The sequence below is a fragment of the Athene noctua genome, chromosome 19, assembly GCF_965140245.1.
Source record: "Athene noctua chromosome 19, bAthNoc1.hap1.1, whole genome shotgun sequence".
Lineage (NCBI taxonomy): Eukaryota > Metazoa > Chordata > Aves > Strigiformes > Strigidae > Athene > Athene noctua.
In genome coordinates this window covers 11,504,442-11,523,970 of record NC_134055.1, presented here as the reverse complement: position 1 = coordinate 11,523,970, position 19,529 = coordinate 11,504,442, and the positions used below count along the sequence as shown (strand labels likewise).

General features: G+C 44.9%; 1 protein-coding gene across 1 annotated transcript in view; it reads right to left on the bottom strand.

Annotated features, from left to right (window-relative positions):
• GALNT17 (polypeptide N-acetylgalactosaminyltransferase 17) overlaps positions 1-7,950 on the bottom strand; it is a 224,147-nt gene extending 216,197 nt beyond the window's left edge. The window contains exon 1 of the mRNA XM_074922730.1: positions 7,351-7,950. Coding sequence (XP_074778831.1) covers positions 7,351-7,588 — 238 coding nt within the window. The 5' untranslated portion in view covers positions 7,589-7,950. The remainder of the gene's footprint in view (positions 1-7,350) is intronic.
• Between the last annotated feature and the right edge of the window lie 11,579 nt (positions 7,951-19,529).

Below are 19,529 nucleotides of genomic sequence, written 5' to 3'. Positions count from 1 at the left end.
GCTGTAACATCTGGACCAGATTGTTCAGTTTTAGATAAAGATTAGTGGCATAAATCACAAAATGAGTAAAACCTTTTTAATTACCTGAGAAGGCTCATTTCTGTTTTCTTTTGTGCTATGCCTTATTAACAGATAGATGTGCTCGCAGGCTTATACAGCATTTCCTCATTAGAAATGCACACACTACCCACCAGGAGAGAAATAACGAGGGAAGATGGTGGCCAAGAGTAGGCCAGAAGAACTCCCCAAATTCCAAGAGCGTTGACAGCATACGCCTAAAGCCAACTTTGCCCGTCTGTCCTCCCTGTTTCAAGCAGAAGATCTCCAAGACGGCAAGCATGGGACACCGTCATCTCCGCAATGCCAGATGCCATCCGAAAGGCCTCAGGGTATCCAAGATGCTGTGTGAGCCCAGCAGATGTGACACTCCACCGACGGCAGAGTCGTGCCCTTCTGGAGTGGCAGCCGGAAGCCAGGCAGGATGCCTTCGGGCACTGAAATGTCACTAGATGCCCATCTTTTGCCAAATGCATCCAATTCCAAATGTCTCTTACTGGAGACTCTGATCCAGACTGAGGCTTGGGACTAATACTGCAATTCACATAATTACAGCACCTTTTTTTTTTTTTTTGTATCCTTAGAAAAATACCCCTTAAAAGCTGCCCAACTCGTTTGGCAGCATAAATCTAACATACCTTTGTAAATTTTACCATCGAGGTAAGGTTCTGTTTCTCCATTCAGGCAGACCTGAATTAATATGCAAGAATAAAATACCAACGTTGTCACTATTTTCTAGTCATTGCTGTTGCATCTCATGAATCCTGTGTTGTCTCTGCATGATAAATGTGTTAGTGGCTTATTACTCATTCACTGCCAATGACAGTGAATATTCAGATGATTATGCCAAACAACTATCGAAAACAAAAATTATCTATCAGTTCCTAGTCAGACGGGTTGTAAACTAAATGTCACGTTAACGTCTAAGCTTCCAGATGCTTCCTAAATGACTATCTGAAGCCTCATCTTTTAACTCTATTATTTCTCTAGGAAGTGGTTCTTTTATTCATTCTTTGATCGGTATCAGACCCAATTTCCATGAACCTGATAAGAATAATTCACTGACAGCAGCTCTCAGGTGTCTCAAGCCTACGCAGACCACTCTCCTACAGTTAGTAAGTTTAGGCTGAGGACTTCTAAAAGCATGTACCGAATCTGGAAAATCTGCATTATCCCTAATGGGGAATATGGCAACCAGATCTGTTAGGTATACAATAAACATTAAAGCTGCAAGTTTTATCAAGTAGCTATATAAACCTGCACACAATAATACAGATAGTTTTTACTTCAGAAGCATCATGGTAATGGGGTAGACAGAAACATCTCAGATCCTGTTTGATAACCATCAGTTAATACAGTAGTTACATCCCCGCAGCATATCACTCTATCTCCACATCATCATTTCTTATATCAAAGGGTTTCACCCAGTGAGGCTATGCTCGTATAAAGAGCTATTTTATTTCATTAACGTGATTAAAGTTTGGGTCCTTCTGCCTACAAGCAGCATTTCTCTACTCTCAATTATTTACATTTAGTTGTTTATCTAAAGCAGAGAATTTCATAGCATTTCAGTTAATATATTTCCTACTTGTTAAAAATCTTAGTATTGCTAGTCTGTGGGTATCACATACTACTAAATGGCTGATGGAACCGCTCTCAATCTGCCTTATTTACATATATAATTTTTATACTCAGTAGTTAGCTAAGTTTGTAATGTACTTTGAGGATGATAAGTGCTATAGAAGATAAGCATTATCTTATCCTTATGGGTAGTAAATCCATATATCTCTAGAGTGTGTTAAGTTAATTAAGTGCCACTTTACAAGACCGTGCAAAAGGCTGTGTTTCAATATTGGCCTCAATGTCCATATGCAACCCTCACAAAGTTAATTTCCTAATTGGATAAGCAGACGAGAGCACAATTTGTATGCAGGGAGGCTGCTGGTATGTGCTTGTTCATATCTCAGCAAGTGCAAATAATTCCACGTGCAAGCAAATAATTCCAAGACGCAAGCTTGTTTAAAAAAAATGAACACGGGCTTATTTAATCACCAAGGAATTTAAAATTCCTCTTCAACTCTTAACATTTGGTAAAGCAGCAGTTTACCCTCTGTGCACTTCTTTAGCATGAAGGGGAAAACCCTCTCTGCTCATGCATTTTATGGCCAGCTTCAGCGGTTCTTCATCCCTGGACTCTCATTCACAACAATTTGCAAATAGCTTTTATTCTCCCTGATCTTATACATAATCTGTTGTGAGTTTACAAAATAAAATTTAAAAGAGCAGCTTAGGATGAGTCAGCAGTGCCCCTCCCTTTCACAGCGTTTTCTGTCTTACCAGTGTTTAGCTTAAAGTAAAGAATTTTTATACTTTTTTTTCACACTACTCAAAGATGCCCCATCATTCCTGTCTCATCGGCTTCCAGGCAGCTGAGCACTTAGTAGGTTCAGCTGTTGTGTATCAACCAAAAAAGCACCGGAGGAGTTGATAGCCTTCATGTTGCTTGGAGGCTTTAATCCAAGACCCAGACCTCTGCTGAACACGCACAAGTGGACACGCAGGTGTTTACCCCAGCACTGCTGGGAGGTGGCTGGGTGGAAGGTTCCTCAGATCACCACTGACCAGCAGAACTGATCTGCTTATATTTGTTCAAGATGCTCAGCTATGGTAGATACAGATGATGGCTTCCCCATATGCAAATCAAGGGTTTATTTAGAGTACCCTCCCTCCTACACTTTCCTGCACTTGTTCTCAAACCGGCAGCACTATTTTATGACTAAACTATTTATATATTGACTTCAAGAGCTTCTGGTGAAGAGTTTAGAAGCGGGGATTGCCTGCTTTGGGGCAGGATCAGGCTCAGAAGGACAGGGACAAAAACCAACACCAAAATCAGATCCAGGCTATTTCCCACCTGGGATGAATACTCAGCACTGGTGCAGCTCCAGTGCTCTGCACAAGTAAGGAAATCTGCTGGTGGACCCTATGCATCCTGCCCGCCTCTCAGTGCCTCAGCAGCACATGTCCAGCTTCTCAACGCCTCTCCTACCCAGGGCAGGCACCACTGAGGGCATGCACCAGCCTTATCCTCTCTCCTTCTGGGATGGAATGCATGCTGCACTGCTGTGAACACTTCTCTTCCCCACACCCAGGGTGGGACCAAGCACACCTTCGAGGGGACAAAGGGAGGAGGAGAGTAATGCAAGAGTTCAAGATGAGACACAGCCAGACAAAAGCCACCTGGGTAATTCCCCCACGGCTGTTGCTTGTAGGAGGAGAGATGAGCAGCTTCTCACCATACAACAGACAGGGGACCCACGCCACTGCAAGTAGTCTAGCGGTGAGCAGTATCTCAGCACACTCTTTCAGGATGCAAACAGCCGCTTTCCTCAAGTCATGTCACTCATTCTATATGCCATTTTGATGTTAAAACGTTGGCCCACCTTTGCTGTCTCACCATCCTACAACTGCACAATTTCTCAAATTCCTCCTGGTCATTAATGTGTTTCTACATCAGCCTCAGAGGAACAGGATTAAGTAAACTGAAGAGTTTGGCCAGCACTCTCCAGTAAGCCCATCGTTGCCGCAAAAGCTGAATACTCTCTTCTGAGTCTCTATTTACTCCAGCTCCTCACTAGCTAACTAGTTTCTCACATAAACACAGAAACCTTCTCTTTGTAAACACAGAACTCAAAAGTTCATTGTGTGAATCTCCATAAAGTTGGAGATAATCTGGAACACAATTCTGCTTATGTAAATGTTAGTACACAAAAAATTAGGTTTGGATCAAAATGACAAGTGGTAGTTAATACCCAAAGTAAAATGCACACGTTCCTTTTCGACCTTCATTAGCTTTCTCTGAGCAAGAAAATTCCATCTATAAAAGTGACTACAGAAATTAAAATCCTCTGAATTCTCAGATACCTGCATGCACATATAAAACCCTCCATTTCAAAGGGCACCCTTGTACTACTTTGCAGCCGTGGGAGCCATCCAATTAGAGACCAGCAAAAAGCAACAGAAAAGCAAAAAGTAGAACCCACAAGACTTGTGCTATGAAGTAACGAGCAGTAATAAACTTTTAGAAAGAACAAAGGACACGTACAGTTCTAAACCAGTTTTAAGCCTGAAGAAGACCAAATAGACAAATCTGGACAAACCTAAGTCTTCTTACCGATACTTTATCAATTATAACACAGAGAAAACTAAGCAAGGCCACCATCTGCTGTGATGACTCCCCAGTCCTTTTCAGCATGCCCAAGGCATTCTTTCAAACACCGTCTGAAACAAGCGTCCCATGGTTGACACGGCGCCAGCTTTGTGCAACTGCAACCTCAGCTAACAGCGGCTGGAAAACACTACAAGACCAGCAAGGTGCATCACCTGGAAAGTGAGGAATCATTGTAGGAGGCAGACTGGGCCATGTTTTGGTCAGCTCTTCCTGCGCAGAGAGGAGTAAGAGGGAGCCTGGTGTTATTTCCAGAACAGCACTGCAGAGAAATGTCATTCAAAATGAATGACTGTGTAAAATCATTCCTTTACCAGACCCAAGGCAGTGTTGTTGAACTTGTTTTGATGGCCAAAATTTACAGAAATAAATAAATATTCATACATTAAAAAAATGAGGGTTGCCATAACACATAGAGCTGTTATTTCCAATATGCTTTAAAATACACAACTCAAAAACCAAAAACACAGCAATGGTATGATCAGATTGCTCATTTGATCTTTACAGAACGGAGCTTTTTAAGAGATTCCGTTTTTTAAAGATGGCTCCTACTCCCACTGAAATCCAGCCAAGTCCTATAATGCAGAAAAAAATCCGTAACTGATTGCACCCAAACTGTGGTTTAGTTTCTCTTTCTGGCCAAACGCTTCCCAATGTTCCCTGAGGTGCAGGCTTTCCCCATGCTACGCTATAGGATACTACATTCCAACATTTTGTGTGTGCTAAATCACAGGTCACATTTAAAACAAAACATGACCTTACAAACCAGAAATAATTATCTCAGCGAACGCGTTTTGCAGGGAGCTCGTCTAGGAGCATATGGTGGGTTTTGTTAGGCACTTCTCACCAGCATGCAACTTCCCTATCCTAAAAGAAAAAAAAAAAAAACAACCCACCACCAAAAAACCCACGAAGTGAGCTCATATTTGCATACTTCAAACGGGCACTAGGATTTCAGCTGTCCAGAATGAATGCCGATTCCAGCACAGAAAACTCTTGGCGTGGAAGCCAGTCCAGCTGCCTCCGCATCCCCAGTCCTACGGGCTGTCCCAGCACGACTGACTGACTCCTTTTAGTGCTGGTGAGTGGTGATGGGGGTTCACCTCGTCCCCCACATCTTGCTCTAAACCCCAGTCTTACTGAAGCGCCACACACAGACATCACTCGGAGAACAGAGCACACTGTACTCTTCTAAAAATCACACATACCAAATATATCCTTGACCCAAAGTTATGTAACCACTATGCCAGAGCTATTTTTTAGCCAGACTCATCGGTGTTGCTATAAATCGCCCCACTATGCAGAGGCCAGACAAGATGTCACATTTATGTGCTCAGCTTCCTGCCTGCTCTAAGAAAGCATTTGTGATATGGGCAATGTATCTATTATCTCTCCACCTCCCCTGGTCTTTTAAGTGCGTGACTCCTCAGCACTAAGCAGACTCCTGTTCTACACCGTAACACAGGCCGAGTGCCCACAGCTGCCTACAGCCCCGACGGCACATTCAGAACCGCCCTGACCCCGCAGCTCCCGCTCCAAGCACAGCCAGTCCCCAAAGCAGCTTCCAGAGCACATCAGAGCAGGGAGTCCCACGTTAAACTCCACAGATGAAGGGTAATAACTTAGCACTTCAGCTCTCCCTCTGTATCTGCAGGAATGGTGGACAGCATCACAATTACCTGTCCAATACCAAGGTCTAAGTACGAGGTCTCCCAACCTGCCGTTGAACTGCAACAATTGCCCTTTTTAAAATAAATCTTCCCGGAAACTTCTGCCCTGGCAATATCAAGAAGCAGCCAGTTTCACAGTTTGACTGTAAATAACATCCAGCTTTCTACCTTATTCCTGCTTATTCTTTTGTTTCACCTTGTTTGTCACCTAACAGTGCTGCTTCAACATCTTGTGGGGCTAGGTGCTTCCATACACAGGACAGGTTTATCACACAAGTGTATAAAGTAGCAACACAAAGCACTTTCCCACTCAGCTGAGCGCTTCTCATTCTGCACAGTGCCTTCCCCAAGGCACAGACACTGACCGAGACAACTAATTTGCACCAGGAAAGGTACGTTGCACCCATGCACCTGCCTCATCCTCAGCGCAGGAGGATGATCAGCAATAGCTCTGCTTCAGTACGGAGCCACAGTGCACACCGGCTGTCGGCTCAATACGGCACCGAATCGTGCGTTAGCTTCACGCTCAAAACTCGGAGAGGGAATCACACTGACACTACCAAAAACATTAACTCTGCTGATCCTGCTACACAAAAACTCACAGCCGTTAAAGCTACAGAGATTGGAAGCAATAAACGGGACTCTTGATTGAGATTACATTCCCAGTTGTGAATCTATGGGGCATAGTTTTTAAAAAATTAGCTTCCACAGTCAGTGTTTTAATTAGATACCTCACCTAGATTTCTTACATCTTTACAACATGTTTCTTCATGATGCACGGCATCTTTAAAACTCCCTTTCTACATCTCAGAACTACTGAACCTGGTGAGATTTTAATAGAAATCCCCTCGCTACGCTATAAAGAGAAGCATTACTCGAGATTTTAATTAGCATCTGTCAATGCTGAGCCATAGGAAATACTGAATTGTTTGCTTAACTTATTAGAAAAAGTGTATTTTGCTTTCTGACCTTCTGCACTCAAGGGATGCGACATACTTTAGCTGTTTAGAAACTCTCTTTCAAAAAACCCGACTCTGTAGCAGCGAAAGCCCTTCCCTCAATCAATACACAGCGTGCTGCTCCAGCCCCTGCCCGCCCGCTGAACAACCTTCCCGAGCACAAATCCTGACACGCTCATTTCCTGACCGCTACTATAAACCTGAAAGGCAGCGGCATGTTTTTACAATTTCCTCCCGCCCTGTGCAAGGTACTCCGAGCTTTAGACCAACGGAACTTGGAAATTAGATACTAAATGGATTCAGCCCGCTGAGCCTCCGTTTGCACAACACGGGAGACCGCAGGGTTCTCCCACGCGAACTTCCAGCCAGCCGCGCTCTCTGCCTCGCCGCACCCACCCGCGACCCTACCCGAGGGGCACCCAGAGCATGTTCCTACCGTTCAGCTGCCGGTAGACTATATCTTCCAGGAGGGAGAGTCTCTTCAGCACTGCGTCCTGGATGGAGCTGATGCCGTGGGCTGTCAAGTTGGCCACTTCTGCCCTGGGATGGATGTCATGGAAGGAGTCGCCGTTCTTGGCCGTGATGGGTCTGCACTTGGCCAGGAAGAGCACGAAGCCAGCCACCGCGATCAAGTTTAACACCAGCAGGACTTTGACTCTCCTCAAAGAAGCCATCAAACTTCCCGAGGGGCCCCGCCAGCCGCCGCGCTGCCGCAGGGCTAAGGGAGCGGGCCGGCGGCCGCCCGCCGCTGCGCGCACATCCCAGGGCGCGGGGGGCTGCGCGGGGAGCGGCGCGCCCCAGCCCGGCCCCGGGCTCGCCCGGCCAGCCGCGGCGGGGAGCGAAGGGCTGCGGGGCGCCGGCCACGAGAAGCGTCGCTGGCCGAGGCGCGGCGGAGCTCGCCCCGAGCTACGGCCCCGCACAGGAGACGCCGCCGCCGGGGCCGGCCGCCCCGCTCCGCCCGCCGCGCTGCCGCCGGCGCAACTTCATGCCCCGCGCAGGGCGCCCGCGGCTCGGCTCCGCAGCGGCCGCGGGGCCGGGGAGCCCTGCGGGGCCGGGGAGCCCTGCGGCACCACCACCGCCGCCGCCGCCGCGCCTGCCTCCGCCGGCCGCGCGGGGGGGCGCGGGGCCGCTCCTGCGCTGCGCGGACGGGGCATGCCCCGCCGGCCGCCGCCGCCCCGCCCCGCCCGGAGCCGCCGCGGCGGGGCGGGGGGAGCTGCGCAGCTCCCGCCCCTCTCCGCGTACGGGGAGGGGGATGAGCGCCCAAGTCGGAGCGGCGGATCCCCTCCCCGCGCCGCTCCGCGCACCTCCCGCGCCTGCGGAGAGCGGCCCCGCCGCGGCCCGGCTGCCGGGAAATCCCGGGCTGGAGGCCCCGGCACCGCGCGGCGGAGCGGGACCGGAGCCGCTCAGACCCGCGGGGGGCGGCCGGGCCCCCCCCGGACCCCCCCGGCAGGCTGAGGGGGGACGGTCACGGCCGCCGTACGCTCCTCTGCGCGGGGCCGCCCGAAGTCGGAGCTGTCCGGGCCCGCCGGGCCGGCGCGGGGTCTGCTCCTGAACTTTGCTCCCCAGCTTTCCCGGGGGAAAGCCTGAACCTGGCACTGGGTAAACGTGGCTTTCCCCGCACACGGCTTTAATCAAAATGGAACAAGCCGTCCTGCTTTGGTATCGCCCCCCACCACACTGTGCTGCAGAGCTGTCACCCCGCAGGGGATCTGCGCTTCAGGCTGAAACGCGGTAGCGTCAAATATCATGAACTAAAATTCAAAACCAAAGTTTTCACGCCACGATGCTGAATATCCTCATCTGAGATGACGGCGACTACCGAACAACCCCAGTAAACCTGTCTCTTCAGAGCTTGATTCATTTGCCACGGTTAACCCTGCTTTTCAGAAAGGTGACATGAACACAGATTAGAAATTTAAACAACGTTGAGTCATTGTATCCTACAAGGCAACTTTTCAAGATGTAAGAATATCCCCTCTCACCTTCACGCCATACTTAAGAAAAAAAAAAAATGCCATGGAAACAAACCTGAAATTGCTTTAAAGGATTTGGAGTTTTAATTTAGTACTGGCTGCACGTGGAATCTTCTACTTGATGGTTTTTACATTCAGACCCAGAACCCTGTTACAAACCTGGAGAGACAGGCACGTAACTCCTAGTCAGACCCTACAATAACGTGGTCAGCCCCTCATCCGCTCTCAGGTTTGTTACTCTGCTGAAAGGGTAAAGATGTGAGTGATTTTGGTGACATGAAGCTACTAGAACTATGTTACAGATTCCTGAAAACCTTGGAAGCTTTTTGCAGGCACTGAGGAGAAGGTTATTGTGATACCTGCAGGTTTGGGAGTTCTTCAGGGGTGTTTTGGCCCATGATAAACAGAAGAATTTTGTTTCCAAAGCTATCAACTGGGGTTTTTTTTTAATCAATAACAGCAATTTTTATTTAAAAAAAAAAAAAAAAACAGAAAAAAAAGACAAGCAAAAACCAACACAACTTTGCAGAGTTGCTTACCAAAAAAAAGGGAAGCCACATGGACCCTGATTATTGAGAGTAAAAATATTTGTGCAAAGGTAAAACTACCTGCTGCTTATTTTAAAATAATCTCAAATAAAGAGGACCCGTTCCACTAGTCATTCATTATGCAGTGCTCCCACTGAAGTCAGCGTTGTTGCATTACACAGAAACAGCAAGATCTATTTTAATTATAAAACACCGGTTGGATAAGCTAGATTTGAAGAAGTTTGGCACATGGCTATTTCATATGACACTAATGGAAAAAAAAAAATCTTAGTATCTTAAAAAAAAAGAGAATGTAACAGTTTGAAGCAGCTCCTTGCTGAAGGACAAGGAGAGTATTTTTTGCCTCCCTCCCCAGCAAGAAAGGAGCAGAATCAAGTCCCCAAAGAAAGCAGGGAGGGAGGGAGAAAGCCAAACTCATCTTACATGACCTTGTGTTGCTGTGTGTAATTACAGGACACCTGGCCACTGCGAGAGCGAGTCGTCCTGATGAGGACAGCAAGCCAGGACAAAATAAACACGTCCAAAAAAATGTAGGGGAAAAAAACCTCTCACACCTCTGTGAGGGAAATAGCATGAGAGTGCTAAAAATTAAGAATATATGTGTTCAACAGCTCGCCATACAGCCCCCCTGCCCTAGCCAGGATTCACTTCAAAAACTTCCCCAGGTATCTGTTGTTGTTGCTGCTTTTCTTTCTATAAAGGGTATAACTAACCAGTACAGACTTTGAAGCTCTGCTAGCTGACAACAAACAGCCATCACCTGGGAGGTTCACCGACTCAGCTGTGAAACATCTCCATTACAAAGGAAGGTTTTCTACTGCTGGCCTCGCGGGGAGGAGGTGCAGCTGGGCACCTTCTCCCCCTTTGCAAAACTCCTGATTAGCGCTCGCCTTTTGGGGGTGGAGGGACACCTTAGAAAAAACCGATCCCCTGCTCCTGAACCGGTTTGCAGTGTTGCATGTTCCACAGGACTCCTTCCACTGCGCTACTCGTAGCAGCAACAACAATTTTCCCTTAATTTCTTTTACGCAGAGGAAGTTATTTCAGTTCATTCAGTCGTCGTAGAATCGCTTCTGGCCCAATGATCAAGTAAAACCCAAAGAATTAGCACCTGTCATTACGTGTCCTGTAGCATGTCCTGAGAAACAATCACCAGCACACTCTGTGTGAGACTTGGCCAACCATATTTCCAAATAGCCTAATGCTACCTGTGCCACTGAGAACTGCAATATTATCTACTAATAGATACCTTTATACCTCCCCTAAAGTGACCTGGGAGAAAGCATCGTACTTCAGATAAAAAACAGTAAGTCCACTGAAGGTGGACACCAACAGGAGATGGCTGTAGGAGAGCAGAGAAGGTTAGGCTTTGTGGTATTAGAAGTCTTGAGAACAGCCCCCTGCATGCTCCACAACCAGTGTTTCATTTGAGCTTCGCACCACTGCAAGACCAAACAAAATTTAAATAAATAAAAAATGGTAGTTTGGTATAAACATGCACAGGTTTGTCAGGACCCCACTCCCTAAATCAGGGTCTGAACAAGGACTAGCTCAACTTCCACTGGAGGGTTTGAGGGGTTTTTTATTTTGTCTAATTTTTTCCAATTTCATTACATTCCTACAAAAAAAGCGTGAAACACTGTTACTAAATTGAGAAGAACTAAAGGGTATTTATCAGTATTGGGGAGAGAAGATCAGTGTGCATGTCTAATAGAAAATTTCTATTTTTGCCCAATATAGTGGAGTTCTCCAACAGCACACATGCACTTTTCAAGTGCTAGCCAAAATAATTACTTCTCTCCTTCTGTGGGGGGAAAAAAATCCACTAAATCATGAATATTCAATGGATTGATTAATGACATAGTAATAATCCTTTAGCTAAAATCTCTGCTCGTTAAAATACAGCGAACACTAGCTGCCAGTTACAAGAAGAATTAAAAATTACAAAAATAACTTGCTTTCCAGAAGTTATCTCATTCTGATCATTTCAGAAGTATAGGATGGCAGTATGATACCGTGATGCATGCGGGGCAGATTCTCTGCACATTCTGGTAGGTGTAAACCCGGCAGAAAAACCTGGTTTCTTGCTACTTACTGGAGCCACGGGCAGCGTTGTGTGTTCTCCAGGGCGCATGGCAAAGGTGCTTCCCTTCAGCTCCAGCTCTGTCCTCTCCCACAGGCTCCCAGCGAGTGAGGGAGTCACCAGGGGGGCTGCACCTCCCTGGAGAAGTCTGAACATCTACGTTTCCAGCTTTGTAAACACCAGCATAAGAAAGCAGATGTTCGGGTCGTCTTAGATAAATTTGCTTTAACTCCAGAAATTAGCCTTTCTGTGACTTTGAATCTCTGTATGAAAACCATGATCTGCAAGGGGGGGGGGGGGGGGGATCAGAAAAACCCCACAAAGGTTCAAATTTAAAGCCATGAGCTGTTTCCTCAAAATCTTAAAGTTCTAGCCAGAGTATTGTTAGTACAGTTGGGTTTCTTCTTTGTTTCCAGGCTTCAGGGGGTGCTCAGGACTTACCAGTCTTTCCTTTTTCTCTCAAGCTCTTGAGAAGTCCTGTTTATTCAGCTTTGTTTCTTTGCTGCCCAAAACTCTTGAGCAAGTCCTCCCCCATCAGGTCTGCTGAACTGAAGCCTCCACATTGCCTGTGGGCCCTTTGTTTTTCCCACTGGTGGATTCTGGGTGCAGGAACCGGCTCCATGAAGCACTAAAGGGCTTCTGCGGGCGGCCGGAGCGGGCACTCGCCCGCTGGCAACAGCTCGGCAAGGGGAGTTGCCCCACGACTCGCAGCATGAGGCCTCGTTGCCTGCAGAGCTGCAGTCCCATGCTGCTCTGGAAAACACAGTAGTGCTGGCACTGCAAGGGTCACCAGCACCATGAAATTTCTCCTTACCCTCACTTTATCGGCCATGTGAGGCCCGATCTTGTGAAATGAGTAAGCGCTTGCAAAAAGAGACTTTTTTTTTTTGGAAGCTAATATTAAAAAGTTGATGGCGCATTGTCTGCTCTCTCTGGATTCATTTTTTACAGTAATTTATGCAAGTATTTAACATCAAGGAGTGAACTCTTTATCTCCAGCCTTAAAATTTTCCTCCACTATGGGAACAGCACAAAAGTAAATTTCTTCATTTTTATCTTCAAAGTTTGGGAACATATTTAGTTCTACATTACAATAGCTCTATTCATATTTCATGAATTTTTAAGTTCAGACTGTGAACATGGACAGCTCATCACTGACACATCAGGGAAATGCTGTGAAAAAACAAGCAACTTATTGTACTTTTAGCTTATGAGATTGCTTTGTGGTTCTCTCAAGGATATTAAAAAGAGATCTTTGCAATGGTTATCAAAAAGTATCTTTCAGGATCAGCATTTCTAAAGCTTCTAGAATGGCTTCAACTCTTGACTGAGTTCAGAAATGAAAGAAGTTACTCAAAAAAAAAGCAAAATCAGCCTCTTCATACTCTTCAGTTTTGCTGCTGTGAACTTCAGCATTCAGCTTGATGACCAGAATCTAATTCTGAGATCATTTTCTTATCAAAGCTGGTTAGAAAAGTTTCAGCTTCTTTCTCGAAAAACAAGGGGGAAGGGAAACGAGCGAGTTCATTGAAATTTTGACAAAGAATTGAAAAATAATAGGTTTTAAATATTGACTTCTAGTGTGACTAGAAAAAAAATCCCCATGTTTCTTTTTGTTACAGAAGATATCTATATTGACCATATTATTTCATCACCTAACCATCTCATAGTCCTTCAGAACACATCAACTGAACCAGGGAACATTACTGTTTCTTTATGTTATATGTGCAAACAAAAAGACACCTAAAGACCTTTGAAAAAGCAGACTTTAAATCCCCAAGGAAATCAAGAGCAGACGAAAAGGTCCTGGCCAGGATCAAACCAAGAGCCTTTAGTACAAGAGCTCACTTTGCCACCAGCCTCTTAAGTCCAAGGGTAACCCACTCAACTGATGGCCCCTTCATCAGCACTGCAGTACGTCCATACCCGTGGAAATCAGGGAAATCCAGAAAGATCCCCAAAGCCAATTTGCAATATATGCCTGTTCCTATTAACACTGGGGTTGCCTTTCACGTGACTGTCAGAAGTGCAGATCTGATAGTGAAACAAAGATGTAGAGAAGTCAGTTTGCTTGTATATAATACAACTTCTCAGAACTGAGGTTTTTCAGCCTCTTCCTGCTTCTTGTAGCAATCTGGTTTCTGTTACAGCAGAAGAGACCCTAGAAACAGAGTATCCCCTCTCTGTTGCTCATTAGGCCTGGCTCTGAGGACTTTCTAGATACCATAGCTCATGCTCAAGAATAACTTACTATCCTATGCCTTGTAGCAAGTATTCAGCTTAGGGTCAAGCCTTTTCTGAATGCACAGACTCCAGGGGCTGCAATGTATGGCTCTCCCCAGCACAAGCAGTGCTGGGGCAGGACTGGGGTTCAGAGTCATGGAGACTGCACTGAAGATACCTATTCAGGACTTGGCCATGGAGATGCCACAGATATCAATGGAAAGCTGACACCTGCCTTTTTTTATCTATGAGAGCCCTCCACGTACTGATGTCAAAAATACAGTGTCACCTTAGATAAAGAAAAACACCAAAAAAATTACTGAGTTTTACAAGCCAGTGTGCACAAAGACGTGCTTCTTTACGTCTTTTAATGTAATTTTTTTAAAAGATAATTAAGATATCTCTTGCACTGGATTTATGCTTAAACTATGTTACAGTCATGGTAGAGCAGTTTTATCCTGCTGTGATAATGAATGGTGGTCTGACCATGTGGAAATAATACACTATGTTAACCTTAAAAATTTAAACCTCCCAATAAAGAGGCACCACAGATTGCAGCAACTGCTTAATGAATGTCAGTCTGTGTACTGCATCACAATAATTAAATATCATTGACAAATCACGAATAAAATTCTTGTTACAGAACTTAAAAGATGCTTCTCATAAAAATTTCAGGAGGTCTGCATCCCAGCAAAAAGAAAACTTCAAAGCAGTTCTTAACATTTAGAAAATCAAGTAGGTCAAGAAACAGAGGTGTATATATGTTTATGCTTTGATTTAAACAACTTAATTTCCCTGTCAGGTAGCCCTTAGTTTTTTGAGTTATTTTACCCGTTCCCTAAACATACCAAATGCATGTCTCAACAATACCTCATAGATAATACAAGGTGCTGTGTATCCTCGTGGAGTTCAATGAAAGGTAGAGTGGGGAAAAATAACCCCAAAGCCAAACCCAAACTGGATTTTGGTCCAGAGTTGTTGTTGAATTACTGGGTGTCCCTGGGCAAAGTGCCCAGAGCTGAGTTTTCAGGGTAGTCGTGGATTCAGACACTCAACTGAGGGTGACAGTTTCAGAAAAGCTCCTTGCTGCATGTAAATCCCAACGTGCTGAGCCGTTCTGAACAGCTGGTGCCTATGTGGGAAGGGAGATCTTCAGTAGATCTGTCCTCTTGCACAAATACTGCACAAACTCACATTCCCTGCTGGTACCTTCATTTTTTAAGCAGCCCTAGGAAAGACATTGAAATCTTTCAGCTCAGTAATGGTGCTGAAATTCTCCCCATCACCTGCCATGGGTGGTTAAGTTTGGGACATGGGGTCCACAGAACTTAAAATGTCAGTGTGGAGGCTCCTGAAAGCAGCTCTTTTCAAGTAGGAGTTTCCTTTTTATTGCAAATATTCTTATCTGAGAGTCATTCAGGACAAAACCCTGTCTCCTCCCCTTGTTAGTGTCTAGGTGAAGCTGCTGTAGAAGATTTGGGACAATAACAACCAGAGTTTTGGCTGTATTGTGCTTTTTTGTCAGGTTGTACAATGCAAAAACATGGAAGGAGGATGACCAGGTACAGCAGAGTCTGCTCCACTCACACCAGTCCCTGGATGGCCGAGCTGCAAAGGAAAGCAGATACCAAGGCTGAGTAAAACCTCTAACTTGCTCCATCAAATGAAAACTAGTGCCCAAAATAGGCTGTGATTTTCTCCTCTGTTATGAAGGCAGGATTCAAGCAATCTTCTCTGTCACCAAGCACAGCCCACCCGTGTCCTGGCGAAGCACCATTCCAGTCCATGCCAGGTGCAAACATCTCCACAGGTAGCTCCAGCCTGATAACAGTTGCACATTTTGATACCTCACAAGTACAAAGTACCTGTTTTCATATGGTCTAAGTAGTTACTGAGTTACCCTGAAGGAATTGTTTTTAGCTTTGAAGATTGCTGCTTTCATTTCAGAAGAACAGCCAGAAAGATTTTCTGTTTTCTTTCCAACAATAGCTTTTGTCGTGGGTGAAGGATATGACATCTTTAAGGAAGCAGAGAGAGAGAGAATTATGTGCCAGACCCTGCCTCTGAAATGCATCCCAAAGGAACGTACATCCACATCGAGGGCTGAAAGTCTTGCAGAGAAGAGTATTTTTTTTAGGGGAAAAAAGCTGTACTGAGCATATCCAATTCTCTCTCCTTCGGTCTGTCTCATCATAGCACCTGGGTGTTTCCCCTTTTCTCCACACAGAAGGGGAAGTCACACCCACAGTTCGCAATGGCATGAAGAAGCATGGGCATGCTCAGCCCTGCCCTTACCCCAGGAGTGCTCCTCCTTTTCCTTGCCCTGCATGAACCACCTGCTCAAGGACTGGCAGGAGAGCAGAGGAGGCATCCCAAAAATCCTGCTTTTGTGCTGCCTCAAAAATCACATAAAGTGAAAAATCAGCGAAAGTGAATCAAAGGGATGTCATTCTCCCAGTGCCATTGCTACCAAGTGCAAGCTCAAGGCTTGCCAGCGACTTCTGCTCAAGGAAGAGTTCTACCATTCTTGCTGCTCATTGTATTAAGGTCTCTCTGCCTCTGGTAAACCAGTTCTGCAGTGCTTAGAGCTTCTGGCTTGCTGGCTTCCTTATTCACTGTACGTCCTGCAGTCATTCCTCCTCGCTAGCAATGCTGCACTTCAAAGACCAGTGGAACATCAGACAGAGACACTGCAGTACTTTGTTTTCTTCTCTCCTTAACTGCTTTTTTAGCATTTTAAAGCACAATGCACTCATGAAAGCTTGTAAAATTTCTCATAAAGTTTACTGTGCCACAGGATTATAGAATACCTCTTGAAACTATGGATAAACAGCTAATCTCGGATCTGTCACCAGAAAGCACTAATATATTTCAAAAAGCTATTAGCCCTTAAACCAAAAGCAACACAGAATTTGATTTGGGGTAACAGGCTATAAAACACTGAAATTGTTTGGCAATTCTGCATTGAAAGCAGGTGGAAGAAGCTGTGAGAGCCCTGGCATTTATTTTATTCTGCTATTTAAGACATATTTTACATAGTTTCCAAAATGTGTGCATGAAAACCAACATTAAGTAAGGATACTTGAAAAAACCGTTGAACAACTGATTTACCACACATTTTCAAGAAGCAGAACACCATTCGTTACGTTACACAAAAAGGCAGGGAAAGGCAGTAAATATTATATATAAAATATAATAAACTATAAATAGCCTTTGCATTTTTTTTATGGCATCATATCTTTAAGGTCCTTTAGAGCCATCAGCACTGACCATAACCTCTAGATGAGGAATATCCATTTTGTGGATGGAAACACTAAAGTGCACCTATAAATCCTAAATGCCCTGGTTATTTCTGAAGGGCTTTGTGACAGGAATGGCCAGGCCAATGTGCGATGGTGGGACAGGGAGGAAAGAGTATTTGGGGAATGCAAGGGAGAAATATAGGTTGAGATTCTCATGCATAAAGCCAAAGCCTAAACGTGTTTCATACCATGATTCTTTCCCCAGTCTTTATAAGCACCTGGTCTTGTCCTTTCCTCTTGCCAGTGGATGCAGGTCATGAAACAGAAAGAGGAGGAAGTGAATTTTCTGGAAAAGATGACAAAAAAAGACCAGGCAGGTGGAAAAAATGTTTCAGGTGAGGAATACAAGAGTTACCTTCTCACAGAGTAGAGATACTTTTGTCAAATATTTTGAGTGAGGTGATCTTTAAGCTCCTCAGAGAAGCAAAGAGACAAGCAGGATGCAAGGTGAGTTTCTAGCTTGTAGCTGTGTCCTGTTAGAGACGGCAGAGCTGGAAACGGCTGATGAAACCCAGGAGCACAGCCAGAACCACGCACCAGCAGCGATGTTGTTCCAGCGTGGATTTATCTGTGGCCTGGGCAGTGTATTTGCATTTTCTACACAGAATAATTACTGCAGAAAGGCTAATGCTCATGGGAAAAAATATTTTTGGTATTTCTCTGGGAAATAACCTACTACATGCAAGTTGGGATTTTTTTTCCCCCAAAAAGATATACTCATCTTAGAACCTTTTAAGGAAGGGAAGTATTAGAATAATTAACCAGAGCATTGCATTGCTGCCCTTGTGGTCCTTCATCAGCAAATGTTGGGGTGTATAAGTTATAAGCATAGCGGTGTGCCTCTGATCTTTGCATGAGGCTTTGGTGTTTGCTTTCTATGAGTTAGACACACATACCTACAAGGAAGCACTGAATTCTAAAATTTTGTCAAAACCAGGTTTCAGTAATAAAGAAATTATGCCTTCAGCATCCGTTCATTCAGAGTGTAAGCAGTACAGAGCTGACTCATTCCATGGTGCTGCCACTAGCAGTATAATAATTTCAAATATAAAGTACTTGAGGTGTAGAGGATACAGTTCTAGAAAGAAAGCAAGGTTATGATGACCCACAGAGGTCATAATAAATAAGCAGGAACAAGATCCACAGGCCTGAGAGGCTGAACACATCCCAATAGCAGCTTCGCAAATTGCTTTGCTCTCGCTGGGAAACATCCTCCCATTTCCAGAATCCATACTGAAAAGCCACAAGGTTTGGCTATTCAGAAACACTGTTCACAACTAATCCAGGGCAAATTCACACCAGATAAACCAGGGCAGTTAATACAGGATGTATATTTTTTCTTTTTGCTGTTCAGCAGGTTCAGAAACAGGACAGCGCAATGGTAGAAGAAGGATTCTTTGACATAATTTTGGCCATCTCCATCTGACACTATAAGCCCTCTTCTGCACCAGCTGGATATGGAGAAGGGCATACGCACGTCAGAAACAGACCTTTGGAGGTGGAGATGCACGTGGCACAGCTCCGACCAAACACGGACGCCTGACTATTCCTGTTTTGTGGGTAACCCGATGGAAGAAGTCTGCCTGCAAACCCAGCATTTTTAATCTTGAACAGAAAAATTCCACGGATGGATGTTTTTCTGCCTGTATGAAATTGCATCAAGTAAAAAAAAACCTGTGTAGGTCAATTTGAAATGATATATATCCATGGATTCTAAAAAACAAACCGAACTAACAGAAAAGCTACTCGCTCAGTTTAGCTGCTAAGCTGCCTGTAGTGGTTCACTACAGAGGAAGGAGGAATCACGGACAGGATCACAAGACACTGTTCAATAGGTTAAATTCAACAGGCTGTGAAGAGCACAGAAGGACAGCAGCTATCACTTTTCAGGATTAACAGAGAGATGCGCCACATAAAAATTATTTTGCAATCTGGCTAGAGTACCTCTTGAGATAATTGAAATTAAGGCCTTAAACTGACCAGGTTCAGCCACTAGTTGGGAGACCTGGTCTCCAGAGCCCTGTGGGCACAGACTGGCCTTTGGAGTCGGACGTCCACACACTGAAAAATTACTTTGAGACTCTTGATGCTTAATCACGCCTGACTCCAAGCACATGGACAGTCCTTCTGAAGTCAGTGATGCCACCCATTTAGAGAAAATGTACTACATCAGTAAGTGCTGGGAGAACTGGGCTCCCAAGTATTGAGTTTTGGACTAAAGCTTTTGACAGGGGCTCGTGGGGCACCAGAAAAGTGAGTCACTGAATTGTTCAGTCTGAGTAAGACAACACCATTTGTGGGATTTAATGCTTGCATTTGTGAATTGCTTGCAAAGATACTTTTAATTTCTTTTGTATGGATAGTCTCAGTGTAGTGCAATAGGCACCTAAAGGCATATATTATAACTTGTTAATCACTCTTGTGCAAATGGCCAGGATAATCCCTACTCAAACCCATTTAAGCCCCATATTTAAAATTTTACCTCA